At 30.2% G+C, this 15,006-nt stretch overlaps 1 protein-coding gene across 1 annotated transcript; it reads left to right on the forward strand.

Moving 5' to 3' along the window:
* Positions 1-1,839: 1,839 nt before the first annotated feature.
* Positions 1,840-14,117, forward strand: LOC126739281 (zinc finger protein 724-like). The gene is made up of 8 exons (XM_050444898.1): positions 1,840-2,828; positions 6,289-6,382; positions 7,292-7,507; positions 7,560-7,675; positions 7,731-7,836; positions 7,892-8,000; positions 8,062-8,221; positions 13,603-14,117. Exons 1-8 carry the CDS (start codon positions 2,106-2,108, stop codon positions 13,804-13,806), a joined length of 1,728 nt encoding a protein of 575 aa, XP_050300855.1. The 5' UTR covers positions 1,840-2,105; the 3' UTR covers positions 13,807-14,117.
* Positions 14,118-15,006: the final 889 nt, after the last annotated feature.

Consider the following 15,006-nt stretch of genomic DNA (forward strand, 5'->3'; position numbering starts at 1 on the left):
GTTCTACTTTTCATATACAACCTTTTGCACCATTCTTAAACTAATTCCAAGCGCTTTAGCTACTTCTTCTTGTACATTCTTAGGCAACCCTTTATTTTCTTTTTCGTTCTCGAAGTAATTAATAACATTAAGTACCATTTTTTTGGCTTGAGGATTTAGAAATCCACAAAAATTTTGACTATAGGTATTAATTATGTAAGCTTAATAAATATACAAGGAATATATGTTTGAATTTTCTCAACCTTGAGAAAATGTTCCCGGAGAGGTTTTTATGCAACATTTTGTATTCGTATTCTTTGAATAGGTCAGAAATGTAAAAATTACATATTTCACACAGTTTTATTAGACTTTATTCATTGGCGGACATTATTGGGGCAGCTGCGAACAATATTCTTATAATTTATTCACACTATTATAGTGAAGTCCCTGAGGATGAATTTGAGGAAAAAACGTGCTTCTGGGATAAGGACTTTCCCAATTTTATTAGGGCAGTCCGCAGTTGGAGCAGTTTATTTTGAAAATTTTTTCGGTAAATTTTTATCATTGGAAATACCTTACGAAGTAATTGGAATATTCTTAAAAAGGCTTCAGCTAAAGAAAGAGTATTTCTTTTCCAATAATTTTATACTTAAGCACGTTTTTTTTTGTACCTGAAATAATACTCTTTCAGTAAGAAGCAATTCTGTCAAGCAAGGATCAAGACCCGACAAATTTGAGGGGAACTTGTATTGCCTCATCAAGATTTTTATCCAATAGATATTTTGAAAAAAAAAACTTGATTTTTCAGGTTTTTGGAATCATTTTCCAGGCATTAGAAACAAAATTAATTTTATTTCAACTATCAAACTCGATTTCTTATCTCTTCTCGGAAATTGAAATAATTTTTCAGGTTTTTTGAAGTCACTTCCTACGTCTTTTCGTCATTTTGAATTTGTCAATTTGTCGTCAATTTCAATTTGAATGATTTTTTTATTTTTTCGAGTGATTTTTCATGTGATTCCCTGAATTTCAATAAACTTTTCAGATCACACGTCACAGATTTCTCATGATCAGTAAATTCCTTACAATTTCAGGAAATTATCACAAATTGGCAACCCTGTTCAGTTCTGAATGCTTGATATAAGATATTCTCTAATATACGCGAATACCTAATACGCTAATTGTCTAAGAGATCGGAACTAGTCGCCATATTATTTTTGTTATAAATATTACGGTTTAATTTAAATTTTCATCGTAATTTTCCCGAGCACCAGCACGAAATACAATCAATTAAAAGATAAAAATACAGTAAAATGATGAAATTTATACAGATGATTTGAAATTATCCTTCTGTTGGCATCACTAGAAATCAACAGAGTGCAGTGATGCCACGTCGAGTTCAGAGTTACCAATACAAAAGGTATCATATCTATTTATGTTTAAATTCAATAGTTTCTACTGAAGAAAACTTCGCTGCTAATTTTTTCATTTTAAAAGTCGACGGTAAAGTGAAATAAATGTAGCGTTAATATAATATCTAACCTAAAGCTCTTGTGACTTGGCAATGCAGGAATATACGTAAGCTTAGCCGCTTATACCTTCTTTAATAGGTATGTGTACGTACTATCGATATTTACCAAAAAAATATAAAATATATACCATGGAATATGGACTAAAGAGAAATGCCAAAATTCGATACAATGTTCTAAATCTTTTCCACCCCATATTCTGGCAGAATATACTCATGCAATTCTTCTTGGCTGTATTATACCTGAAGACCTCATTTAAATTGGCAACACTGTTCACTACCCTGCTCCTACGCCATTTTGATTAATCGCTTCTTGTCAGTTGTCATTTTCACGTTTGACGTTTCCACCCGATAAAATGGTGGGAAGTGCACTAAAAAAATCTTTATTTTCTAATATTTGGTGAAAGTTCTTTATTTACAAACAGTTATTTTATTTATTTCATGTATAATTGAAATATTTTAAATCTAAGTGTTCCAAGTTACAAGATGTGAGGTGCATGCGGCAAAAAAAAGAGACCTAAACAAACGGCGTCCTGGTGCCACTCCAAATACATTATTAATTATATGACTACTTATTATACATTAACTTTATTAAAACATGTCAGACTCTGAGGATAAACCTTCCATAATAAAGGAAATTTTTATTTATGACAAGCCAAATAAACCGGCTGTGCCACAGGACTACTTTTCATCAAACAGAGTAACTTTAACTTCAGGGGACATTATCTTAACCCGATCCCGAAAGAAAGCAATAAAAGTTGACCCATCTCTTGTAAAAACTGAATGTGAAGATGATCAGTTTGAAGAAATCTCAACACCCCTCGAAAATGTTATTAGGCTTCCAAACAACATTTTAAACCCTAATACACTTGTAGCACCACATTTAAATGATGATGTGGAAACAGTACCAGAATTTACTATGCATAGTAGACCTAAAAGAAGCTATGGCAAAAAGCAAACAGAGCTTTCAACAGAAACAATCGGCAAGCCCCAACTGGTTGATTCACCAAAAACTTTTAAGAAACCTGTGACATCAAGTGATGATCATTCGTCTCTTAAAACACCTCAGAAAGTGAGTTCCAAAGAAACAGCCAAAGTGCTAAATTTCTTCATAAAACACCCTAGCTTAGATGTAACAGTGCTGGCAACAGTAAGAGACAACTCAGTGTTTTCATTGGAACAGACTGATGCCCCAGATACTATTGAGGTTAAAAGTAAGCGAACCAGGAAATTGCCTAAAAGATATGGCAATGATGATGTTATGGTGGAAGAAACTGTTGGACATTATTCTCCTAGTACACCAATCGGAAAAAGGAGAAAGGTATATCAAGCTTAGTATATTGGATGGTCCAGGATAAGGGAAAAGTCATAGCTGGTTCTCTTTATCTTGGGCTACTCAGTATCTCACAGTATCTAGTACCCAGTACTTTTTTATAAAATATAGTTTATTGTATGTTTATTTTATACTCTCACAAACACCTTAAAGCTGGTTAAACATGTTTGAGACTAAATCTAACTTAATCTGATATATTCTCAGAATATATAAGGTGCAAAGAAAGTGATGACTTTAATTTTAAGTGGTGATTCCTTGTAATTTTTTAAGTAAAAAACTTCATATAAACATATATCTAGAGAAGCTTCATTTTTGAGATACAGGATGTTTTTTTTTTTTTATTGATTTTTTATTAATATCTGAAAAGTATTTTTTCATTTTTAATTGCTTAGTTTTGATACAAATATCAAACTCAGAAAAAATGGTGGTGTACACACATTTTAAGCATCTAACCATTTGCGACATCATTGCAATTATTATTTAAAATTTTAACACCCTACCATCTTATTAATTAGTTTATTGAAGTTTTTTTTCAGTTTTTAAATGGTTATTTTTAAGGTAATTTTGAAGCGTTTTAGTTTTTTCATGGAGTTCAAAAACATGCAGGGATATGAATCAAATGATATGAAAACAAAGAACAAGACACTTAAAAGAATTGAACAACAAAACTGGCATTTTTAGTTGTTTTTTTTTTTAATTAATACATTTACAAAAAAATGTTGGACTAAATTTGAGGATTTCAACAAACTCAGTAAACACATTTTTTAGAAATTAATTAAAAAAAAACAAGTTTAACACTCTGTATCTCGAAAACGAAGTGTCTCCGGACATAAGTTTATATGAACTTTTGTACTTAAAAAATTACAAGGGATCATCTCTTAAAATTAAAGTCAACCCTATATAATATGTATCCAAGTAAAAGTAATACCACAAAATTTATCTACTGCCAAGTTTCCAGTATATAATTGATGAGCCAAACAAGTTGATTTCTTTTTTATGCAAAATATACATTTTTTTAAACCTAACTGTAAAGGAGTATTGGCATCTTGACATCTAAAAAAATATCCCTTCTTCTCAATCTCATATACGGTACATTTATTGTTATTCGCTCTAAAAGCTGTGAAGAGCTAATATTGTGATGCAGTATATCAAAAATAAAAAGTATCCTATTGTTTGATTGACATTGGTCATAAATTAACAAACCAGTCATACACCCCACGTTTTTTGTAGTAGGCAAATCTAACAAGCTTCTTTTGAATTTTTTTCATTAGCACTCATATATGTAACCTCTTTCGGACTCTACAATTTTCCAATTTACATCCAACAAATGCATAAAATAACAACATGTTTGTTGTTTTATAGTGGAAAAAATCTCAAGATAAAATTAAGCTTCAAACTGGAATTTTAAATTCAAGTTCAAGTTCAATATATTCAACTTCAATATAAAATATTACAATTCTAAGAATATAAAGCACCTAGATACCAGAGTATCTGTATGTGCTATGGTAGAAACAATTCAAAAATTCTAATATATCAATGTTGTTACCCTTAGCAGACTAGCCGTTATATAAATTAGTTCACAATATTTAACATTTTAAATAAGTTTACCCAAAACTACATAACAAAAATCAAAAACCAGACAATAAAAATGAGAAAAAGAGAAGAAAAAAAAAAGATTCATATACTATATACACATATACATTTTACCTACAAAGGTATTATGTAGTATTTTACAGAATTTTCTAGTCTTTGGTACCTAAAACCTATAATATTTGAAACAAAATAAATGTAATGCCCAAGTCAGATATCTCCTCAACTGTCTTCATTTCTGTGCCATTAATGTTATATTGACATTTAATAACCTGTTTTGATTTAAAATAGCTTATGTGCTTACACTTATTGTACGTATTTGTAGATCATGTATTCAATCGAAATGTGTATATCACATTTATTTGTAAACTATGTATTCTGCAAAAGTCTGTAAATGAATTTAAATTATGTGATAAAACTTTACAGTCATGATCATTTTTGACTGGTGCATATATTTTTAGATTTTTTGCCAGAAGAATGGACTTTTTTCATAAATCTATATATTTTATTAATAAATGGAATGAACAACAGTGGGCCCAATAGAGACCCTTAAGGTATGCCAGAAGTAGCAATAAACCTTGTTGAAAAACTTTAACATTGATCATTTAAATATGACTCTAAGAAGCTACATACTTTTTCATTACAGTTAAACATCTTAAATTTTAGTACCAAAATTCTATGGCTAACCTCATCAAAGGCTTTAGACATGTCTATATATATATCGTCAACTTGATTATTATTAGAAAAAAACGTTTTCAGGAAATTCAAAAATATTGGAAATTGCAGATTTTTTATTTACAAACCTATATTGTGCATTGATTATTGCATTACTACTATGACTGTTTATTCTACTATAAATGATACGTTAAAATATCTTACTTAATGTATTTAAAATAGTGACAGGATGATAATTATCTATCTCTTCTTATGTAAAGGAATAATACAACCAACTTTTAATTTTTGAGGAAAAATGTCATATTTTAATGAAGTGTTAAAAACAACTAAATGTGGCTTGACTAAGTAAATGAAAGTAGGCTAGCAAACTATTATCTGGCAACACTTTAGATTTTAAGATAAGAATTTTTGTTTCTGTAATAAGGGTTATGAAAACATGTTTAAGGTTATACTTAAAGCTATTGCTAAAAATTGAGCTGTCTCAATGTATACACTTTTAAAAAATTCAGCAAATGCATGAACAATGTCATCATCCTGTTCATATGTTATCTTATTATATTCAAGACTATGAAATACTATATTTATACAGGGTCCTGAAACAGTGCCTCGGTCTTCCATAAAGCCTAAAAAAATAAGGTTAAAAATTTCTAACCTCTTAAAAAAATGTTGGGACCTGATAGCGCATATCTGGAAAATATTTTGAAGTATACAGGGTGCTTCAAAAAAGTAGGGCGATATAAGCAGCATTTTTTTAAAATGGAATGCCATTCTTTTTGTTTTATTTTTAAGACCGCCTTAGGCTACCTAGTATAATATGGCTAGCTAAATATGGCTGCTTTGTCATGCGCAGTTTGACTGCAATAATTTTTTTTATAAAAAAAAATAAAAATCATTACATAATTTAATTTTATCTTGATACTAGAAATGTTAATTCAATGTCAATATTGGACTTATTGGAATAAGTGGAACACCCTGTATATTTTTTATCCTAGTCTTTAATAATAAATGTATATTTTCTTAATTATATTTTTTATAGCTCTAGCAGCTCCTTCGGCAAGCTGATGTAGCTGTTTATTTCATTACTATTTTTGTTTATTGTAATATTTGATATTATTTATATTTAATGATATAAATAAACCTATTATTATTATTATCTTTTTTATGTTGGTTTTTCTCTTTCCAGGTGGAATTGGATGAAGAAGAAATTCCTGGAGAAGAAGAAGAACAAGAATTTGTCGCAGAGCCTTCTTCTACTGTATCTGATTCTGAACAAGATGGTATGTCAGTAATTAATTTTCTATATTTTTGAGCTACATCAAAAATCAGTTCATGTATATAAAATTTGATTTATTTTGTGAAATCTGCCTTAATAATAATAATTTCAATCTAGTACTATTTAAAAACATAGTTATTTATTCAATCTAATGGTAACAATTAATTAATTTTTACATTAAGATGGTAAAATACATACAGTGTGGTGACTTTAATATAAAAATAAAATAAAATAAAATATCACCGAATATTTTTTAATGACCTAAAACTTTAAATCAAACCTTCTCAAAACTCTTTATTTGTTACTTGGACCCCTTGGCTTCTGACTCCCTCAATTAATATCCTTATTGATCTCATATATAAGTATGCTTAAGACCTTTATGATTGAATCTCTTTTGGATAGGAGAAAACAACAAGAGGTGTTATATTTGTTCTTTATTATAATTAACATTAAATATCGTAACTGTGATCTTATAACCTTCATCAAAATAAATGTACCAAAAGTCAATTTAAGAATTTGGAATCCACACAATTTATTTTGTGTTATTTCCGATAGTGTTTCTCCAATGAATAATTTGATGGCAATTATGAACCAGTTCCTTAATCAAGTTCATGTGGATTTATTTAAGATGTCTTCTGCAGATCTAAGGCTGACCCTTAAAAATAGATATAGGTATAATATAGATTTATAGGTACAGTGGTATCCTATATATTTTTTTATTACATTTTTATTTATTTTAATTTTGTTTTTCGTTGTATTTTGTAGTATTTTAAGGTTTTAATCTAATTTTTGTTGCTGCCTTTACATGTAATTACTGTCTGCTCAGTGTTTGTAAAGAGAATCATAAATAAATAAATAAATAAACACTTAATTTAAATCCCGACCTATTCAAACATATTTTAATCATTTGTAGCTTATCAGTCAGATGATGAAGACGGTCCTAGAGAATGGATGCCTCCAGAGTATGTGAAGTATAAACAAGAATTTGCAACAAAACGGGTGGAAAAAAAAGTCGTGTGCGCATTATGCAACGCTTCCTTTGATACTTACTATGGTCTAAGAAAACACAGGGCCATGAGAGCATGCCCTGGAGACAATGCAGACAGTGGTTGTCCGCCTCCATTAGATAGTATGTTTGTTATGTGGTAGATGTCATAAGTGTTAAATTTAATATTTTACAGAAAAAAGTGATAAAGATAGTGAGGATAGCAATACGAACTCCCAACGAAAGGTTCTATATAAATGCAAGATATGCTTGATGACGTTTACCAACTATTATAAACTTACTACACATCGGGTAAGGGATGTTGTTATAGCTTAAGGAGTCTTAGTTCATTTTTATTATCTTTTAGAAAGACAAGCACGAAAATGCCACAACGCCGTACGATTGTCGTGAGTGCAATACGAAATTTGCAAGCATTACAGATTTAACTGCTCATATCCGAGGCACTCACCAAGGTAAAACTAATAAATTATTTGCATTAAACGTAATTTCTTAAAACTTCTTTTAAAGGTAAAGATCCTTATGAGTGCCAAAAGTGTAAAAAGGGTTTTCAATCTACTGAGGAGTTGACTGAACACTCACAAATTCACGTACTTCAAAAACCTGAAGTTGTTAAAAAGTATGTCACTGTATCTGGACTTATTATTTATTATAACCAATAATCGCTAAATTTCTTTTAGATATCGCTGTGATATTTGCAAGAAAGAATTCGCTAAATTGTCCGAAATCGAGCGACACACCAGAGTACATACCGGAGAAAAACCGTCCGAGTGTCATATTTGTCACAAACGGTTTCAACAGTCTCATAACTTGACTAAACATCTTTTAATTCATATGCAGGTAAGTCACTTTAATAAAATTTTAATTTTAAATGAATATGTTGTGATCAATGTCATTAGAAAGAATTTTAATTGATTCAGAAATATGGGCTTATGTTGAGTATATTGAGGATTTGTATGTATGCTATCAAACAAGGAAAACAACAAAATATATTAATTGCATTATAAAAATGAGAAAACGATAAAAAGAAAAAGATTTAGGAAGATTATAGAAATGAGGAAACGATATACAGGGTGTCCCGGTTAATGTGGGAAATCTCTCGGTTCAGGTAGAACATCGAAAAATAATACCGAACGTTTCTATAAAAAAAATTCCTACAGGCCTTCTTTACGAAGATACAGCCTCCTAAAGGACGCTGCTGGAAATTGGTTTTTCATAAATTACTTTTAAACTACCCGGTAGAATTTAATAAAAATTTTAGGTGATGAACACTATTGGGACCTCTTAAAATGACATCCTTAAAATACATTTACCTTGTTTACTTTACCAGGGGCGGACTAGGTTGTACACTTTAATGCGTATATTTTTAGCACCCTGTATGTTAAAGTCTAAAAAAAATAAATTTGGATACCTTGAACACTAGGCTAAAAGAAGGTACTCTTATTCATTATCGATAAAATAAACCGTTTTAGAGAAAAAAAAATAAACGGGCCAATGTTTTATTTTTTTATTTTTTTTAAATGAAATAAGTACACCAGTTATTTAAAGACCAGAAAATTTCGATGTAAGCCAGTTAATTTAAAAAAATACTTTTACAAAATATTTCTTATTTATTATACGTTATTTCTTTTTTGTTATTCTTAAGATGTATACATCTTCAGTAGTATACAAAAGTATACTAAAAAACTGTAAGTCATTGCATTTCATGGTCATGGTCGACAGAGAAGACTGTAAAAACATGTACATAAATCATTTTAAATGTACCTGGTATTTATGTATTACACAGTTTGGTACATATTAAACAACATTTAGTGATTACTCTACACACAAAAATGTACATGATCATTTTACCAGAAATAGAGAACATACAGGGTGTCAATTTGAAAAGTTCCCACCCATATTATCTCGAAACGGGTTACGTTTTTATAAAATCGCTAGGACGCGTCAATTTTATTATTGAGGAGGAACAACTTTTATGTAGCAATCACTTTGCCTCTTTCAACCTGCCAGAACCACCCTCTCGAAAATCTTAAATGGCAATAGGGGTTGCGTGATATCTCATTTGAAAGAACTTTTTATTCTCTACATTTTGGTACTTTATTTGTTAAACTTGACTGCTGCGTTGCCAAGTTGGGGTTATTTAAACATTGTAAATTTTGCTTATTAATAGACATTATTCCTGTGTTTAAGTGTTTTAATTACGTTGAAGCTAAGATTATTTATCCAAACATGTCTTTTTAGGTTAATATTATTTTTATTAAACTTTTGCATAATCCGTTACATTTATGGCTCAATAAGTTGTTTGGTGGTCTTTACAAAAGCACGCTTAAAATTTATTTTCTTAACAAGTTTAATTTATGAGGTGTTCACTGTTCTCCAATCTTTTCTCAAATTCTTCCCGAACATTTTGAAATACAACGTCTGGAGGAGGCCTCTGTAATTCTGCTTTTTAAATCGTCGATATTATCGGGCTTTGTGCTCGAGTTTTGTAAACAACTATTTTTATATGCCCCCAAATAAACAAAAATGTAAAAGTCTGGTCCTCTTCTACCAATCCATTGGTTAGGGAATCTGTTATTCAAGCACTGGCCGAAAATAATGCGGCGGAGCCCCATCTGGCTGAAAGTGTAGTTCGTTTTCTTGCAAACTGTTACCACCAACTTGATTTTCCAGCTTAATTGTTATTAAAGAATCAATTATATTTTCAAGTATGTGAAAAATAGAGCTCTCCAGATAAGTTTTCTTCAATAAACAACGGTTCTATAATAGCATTTCCGAGAATACCGGCCCAAACATTAATTTTTTGTGGCCCTCTCTAAAAATGTGGGGATTGTCGTCAATCCAATATCGACATTTCTGTTTATTGACATGGCCGTTTAGGAAAAAGGTACATTCATCACTGAAGCAAATGTTCGATACCCAAATTTCACGAGCGTTTATTAACCAAAATGTCACGCCGTCCAGTCGACTTGGTCCGGCGAACCTTCAACTCCTCTCAAATAAAGTAGTTCCTGCGCAGCTGCGTTGATTAAAAGGCCAGTAGGTCTTTCTGGCTCCTTGATTATGCGAGAGTATTTTGTTTATTTAAATAAAGATCACTGGTTTTCGTTATATAGTTTATTCGTTTGCGGAAATAAACTTTTTTCAAATATTTTTGATTTTTTGCATTACTCTCGGTATATCCAAATAAAACCTGATTTTTAAAAGTTTCTCTACTTTCGTCCGGTAGTGTACAAGCTATGAAAAAAAATTGACTTGTCTAGGAATTCCATTTATTTTTACCTATTTTTCGCTATGGACTCGTGGAATGTCTTCTGGTAACATTCGCACAGGAATTGATAATTCCCAATTTACAATCTTTCTTCAAAATTACTTATTTAATATTTTTTTTATTTCTAGGCAAATAATTAGTTAAAGGTAGTAGGTACATCTTCTTCAACGTCAGATTCATCAAGATTTATATTACAAGATCTTGCAGTTCTGCAAATGAGCTTCACTGGAAAAATTAAAACATTGTGTTGACTAGTACGCTAATGATACTGAGGACCAAAGAGTCAGTATTTACTTATTAATTCGGCGTGTCTGACTTTGACAACATCATTATTTCATTTAAAAATATTTTAGCTCTTAATAACGGCGTTTTTATCCATCACTTTCCACATTCCTTTTATCAGTTGGTAATTTATAGTATGAATCCAAATATATTAGGTTGGACATAAATAGACATAAGACACATAACTCACATAAGAATTAACCAAATTTAATATTTATTTTACTTTACGCGAGATCTGCTAATAGTTTTTTAGTGAATGTGCCTCGCGGAAGATATTTGTCGGAAGATCTTCGTATAAAAATAGTTGATTGTGGTGTGCGACAAGTGGACATAAGTAATATGATTAGTTTGCATAAATCGGTTATAAGCAAGACAATTTCTAATTTTAAAACACGCAATTCATTAAAGAGTAATAAAAAAATGGCTGCCCGAGAAAAACAACCAATAAAATTGAAATGATCATTAAAAAATTCCCATTCTGATCCCCACAAATCGACAAACAAAATTTTAAGTGAATTGCATGGTGTTAATGTTAGTTCTAAGACCGTACAAAAAAGTCTAAGGGAAGTAGGATTAATTAGTAGAAGACTTGCTAAAAAAAACGCTAATCAGCACGAAGAACCAGAAGGTCCAACTCAACTTTGTGATAAAATATTTGCATGACAACCAACTACTGGAAAAAAGTTATTTTTACTGATGCAAGTAAATTTAATTTATTTGGGTCTGATGAAATATCGTGGGCACATCGCTCAGAACGCGAAAGATTGGACCCAATGTACACAAAGCCTACTGCAAAGCATGGTGGTGGATCCTGCATGAATCGATTTGTGTATTTAGATTAGATATTCTAAAAAATGTAATCATTTGCTGAGGATAATTTACCATTGACCTGGATATATCAGCAGGATAACGACCCTACACATAAATCAAAGGTACTTCAAGAATGCTTTTCATCAGAAAAGATTCGGGTTATATAACTAATAATATTACTTTCCTGCACAAAGTCCCGATCTTAACCTCATTGAAAACCTCTGGGAGGAACTAGACCGACGTTTAAGACAACATCAAATCAGCAATAAAAAGGATCTAATAAAAGTTTTGCAAGAATCCTGGAATTCTGTTGGAGAAGAAACTATTTTTTTGGAATCTATGCTAAACCGATGTCGCGAGGTTATTACAAATAAGGGATTCTCTAACCACTATTAATTTTATTAGTATGGAAATAAGTATTATGTTGAAATATTTAGCAAAAAAATTAGATTTCTCTACTTTTGTCCCTAGAGTATTTTGTTTATTTAAATAAAAATCACTGGTTTTCGTTATATAATTTATTCCTTTGCGGAAATAAACTTTTTAAAAATATTTTTGATTTTTTGCATTACTCTCGGTATATCCAAATAAAACCTAATTTTTAAAAGTTTCTCTACTTTTGTCCGATAGTGTACAAGCTATATAAAAAAAATTACTTATGTCTAGGGATTCTCCATTTATTTTTACCTATTTTTCGCTATAGACTCGTTGTGGATTTCGTTGTGGAATCTCTTCTGGTAACATTCGAACAGGAATTGATGGTTCCCAATTTACAATCTTTTTTCAAAATTACTTATTTTCTATTTTTTTTTTATTTCTAGGCAAATAATTAGTTAAAGGTACATCTTCTTTAATGTCAGATTCATCAAGATTTATATTACAAGATCTTGCAGTTCTGCAAATGAGCTTCACTGGAAAAATTAAAACATTGTGTTGACTAGTGCGCTAAATATCACTAATGATACTGAGGACCAAAGAGTCAGTGTTTCCTTATTAATTCGGCGTATCTGACTTTTCCAACATCATTATTACATATACATAAACTGTATTTATTTATTTTTACCGAAAAAAAACTATGTACTTACATTCATTTTTAATCATTGTATTCAACACTGGAGCCATATACAGAAAATGAAAACATAAACAAACGCTTACTACGTCCTAGTATTAGTTCACACCCTAGTACTACATTCAGTTTTAACGACACTTAATTGGAAAGGCAAAGCTAGAATATCGGGAATTCTACAAATAAATAATTCTTGTTTAATAATGGTAATGAATTAAAAGAATTAATTTGTTGTAGCCATATAATCGTCTAACAACAAACCTAAATACAAAAATCTCATCCATTATTCTCCAAGAGACCAACATACAAAATTGACAAAAACAAAGAAAAACACAAAATCACGGTCTCACAACATATAATCACAGGCTATACGAGTGTCGCTCTAGTTAAAGCATCATCAGACCTAAATTCAAAAATATTACTTGGACAAAACTAAAAACTTACATAAAAACACTAAAAAAACTTTAAAAGCCATCCACACACTTCACAGTACATAAATAAACAATAATTATTAGCAACCTTGTGGTACCGGGTTCGATTCTCGATGAGTCTATGTTGTCGCGTTCTACTTTTTAATTTTTTGTTTCGTACAATTATAACCTAAAAATTATTGTTTATTTATATACTGTGAAGTTTGATGATGCTCTAACTAGAGCGAAACGCGTGTAGGCTGTGATTAGATGTTGTGAGACCGTGACTTTGTGTTTTTCTTTGTTTTCGTCAACAAACCTGAAGATGAGAAACTCTTATTTCAATATTGAACAATGTGAATACTGTATATTATTTTTCCAGGTCAAACCGTTCCAATGCGAGATATGCCACAAAAAGTTCGGCAGAATAGACGTAATGAACCGCCATATGTTGACCCACTCGGTGGAAAAACCGTTCAAATGTTCGTTTTGCGACAAAAGTTTTATCAGGCAGATTCAGTTGAGCGTGCATTTGGATAAACATCATCCGGATGCCGATTACGGCGAGGTGGATAGTTACTCTTAAGTATAAAAACTATTTTAATTTTTTTTTTAATCTACGGAATTTTTGTAGATTATTTTGTTTTTAAGTCGGGATGTCGATTCAAAGTTGGTTTAATTAGATTGAAATCAGTTATTTAAAAACTAATTTTACCAAACTTGAAACATCTTATATAGTTAGGAGGTATATGGAGAGATAAGATTGTGGTATATTGTATTTTTTAATCAAATCCTTTTTACTAAACCACTTTATTATTATCAAATAAAACTTTTATTCATTTATCAAACTTTCTTTTTGAAAAGCAACATTTTAAATATATTGCAGAAAGTTTCAAATTTGTTTGTATGTATGGTGGTACCCTATAAAAAATCAATTTTATTGTACAATTTTCGGTAATGTATAATACAGCTCATCATAATAATACGTGAAAGTGTCGGCAAAACTTTTTTTAAACAAAAGTTTAAAATTTTAAGACAATAATGTTAAGATAATAAATATTATATGGACATATATAAAACTTACCCTTACCAGATTTAATAAAACCTAGACGTGCAGTCTTAAAAAAAAAAGGTTTAACTAAATCATTATCTAGTAGAAACTTGGTGTATTGATTTTTGAACAATAACCAGAGCCAGAGCCTAGTAGATAATTTACCTATTTATTGGAAATGGAAATGTTTATTCATACTATTTATACAGTGTAATAAATAGTAACACATTAATATGTGTTTGTACAAGTCAATGTGAATATAACTAATAATATGGAAGCTTTTCAATCTCACAACCTAATTATAGCAAAATTAAAATTTGTTAGATATTCATATATATTATAGATATACAATACAATTTAAAATTATATACGATTTTTCACTTATAAAAGCTTCGAACCAATATCATATTAATTTTAGACACACGAATCACAAACATTCAGACTAAAAATTTCACAGAAAGTTCAAAATATCCATCATATAATATTAAAACTACTTTTTGGGTATTCATAAATAAAGTAAAAAGCACCAGTAATCAAATGTTTCATTTTTGATAAAAATAGTTTAGGCTATACATTTCTAGTATGCAGTGGAATGGCATTTTATAATTTCAACAGAATAATAATCAGACCACCCCTGGTCCTTGAAAGTCTATGAAAATTAGGTACAATATATTTATTATGTGTGGTATTATAATTGTGTATATCCGAGTTAAGTTGCAAACTGGGACATATTAT

Source organism: Anthonomus grandis, chromosome 8 (assembly GCF_022605725.1).
Source record: "Anthonomus grandis grandis chromosome 8, icAntGran1.3, whole genome shotgun sequence".
NCBI classification, from domain to species: Eukaryota; Metazoa; Arthropoda; class Insecta; order Coleoptera; family Curculionidae; genus Anthonomus; species Anthonomus grandis.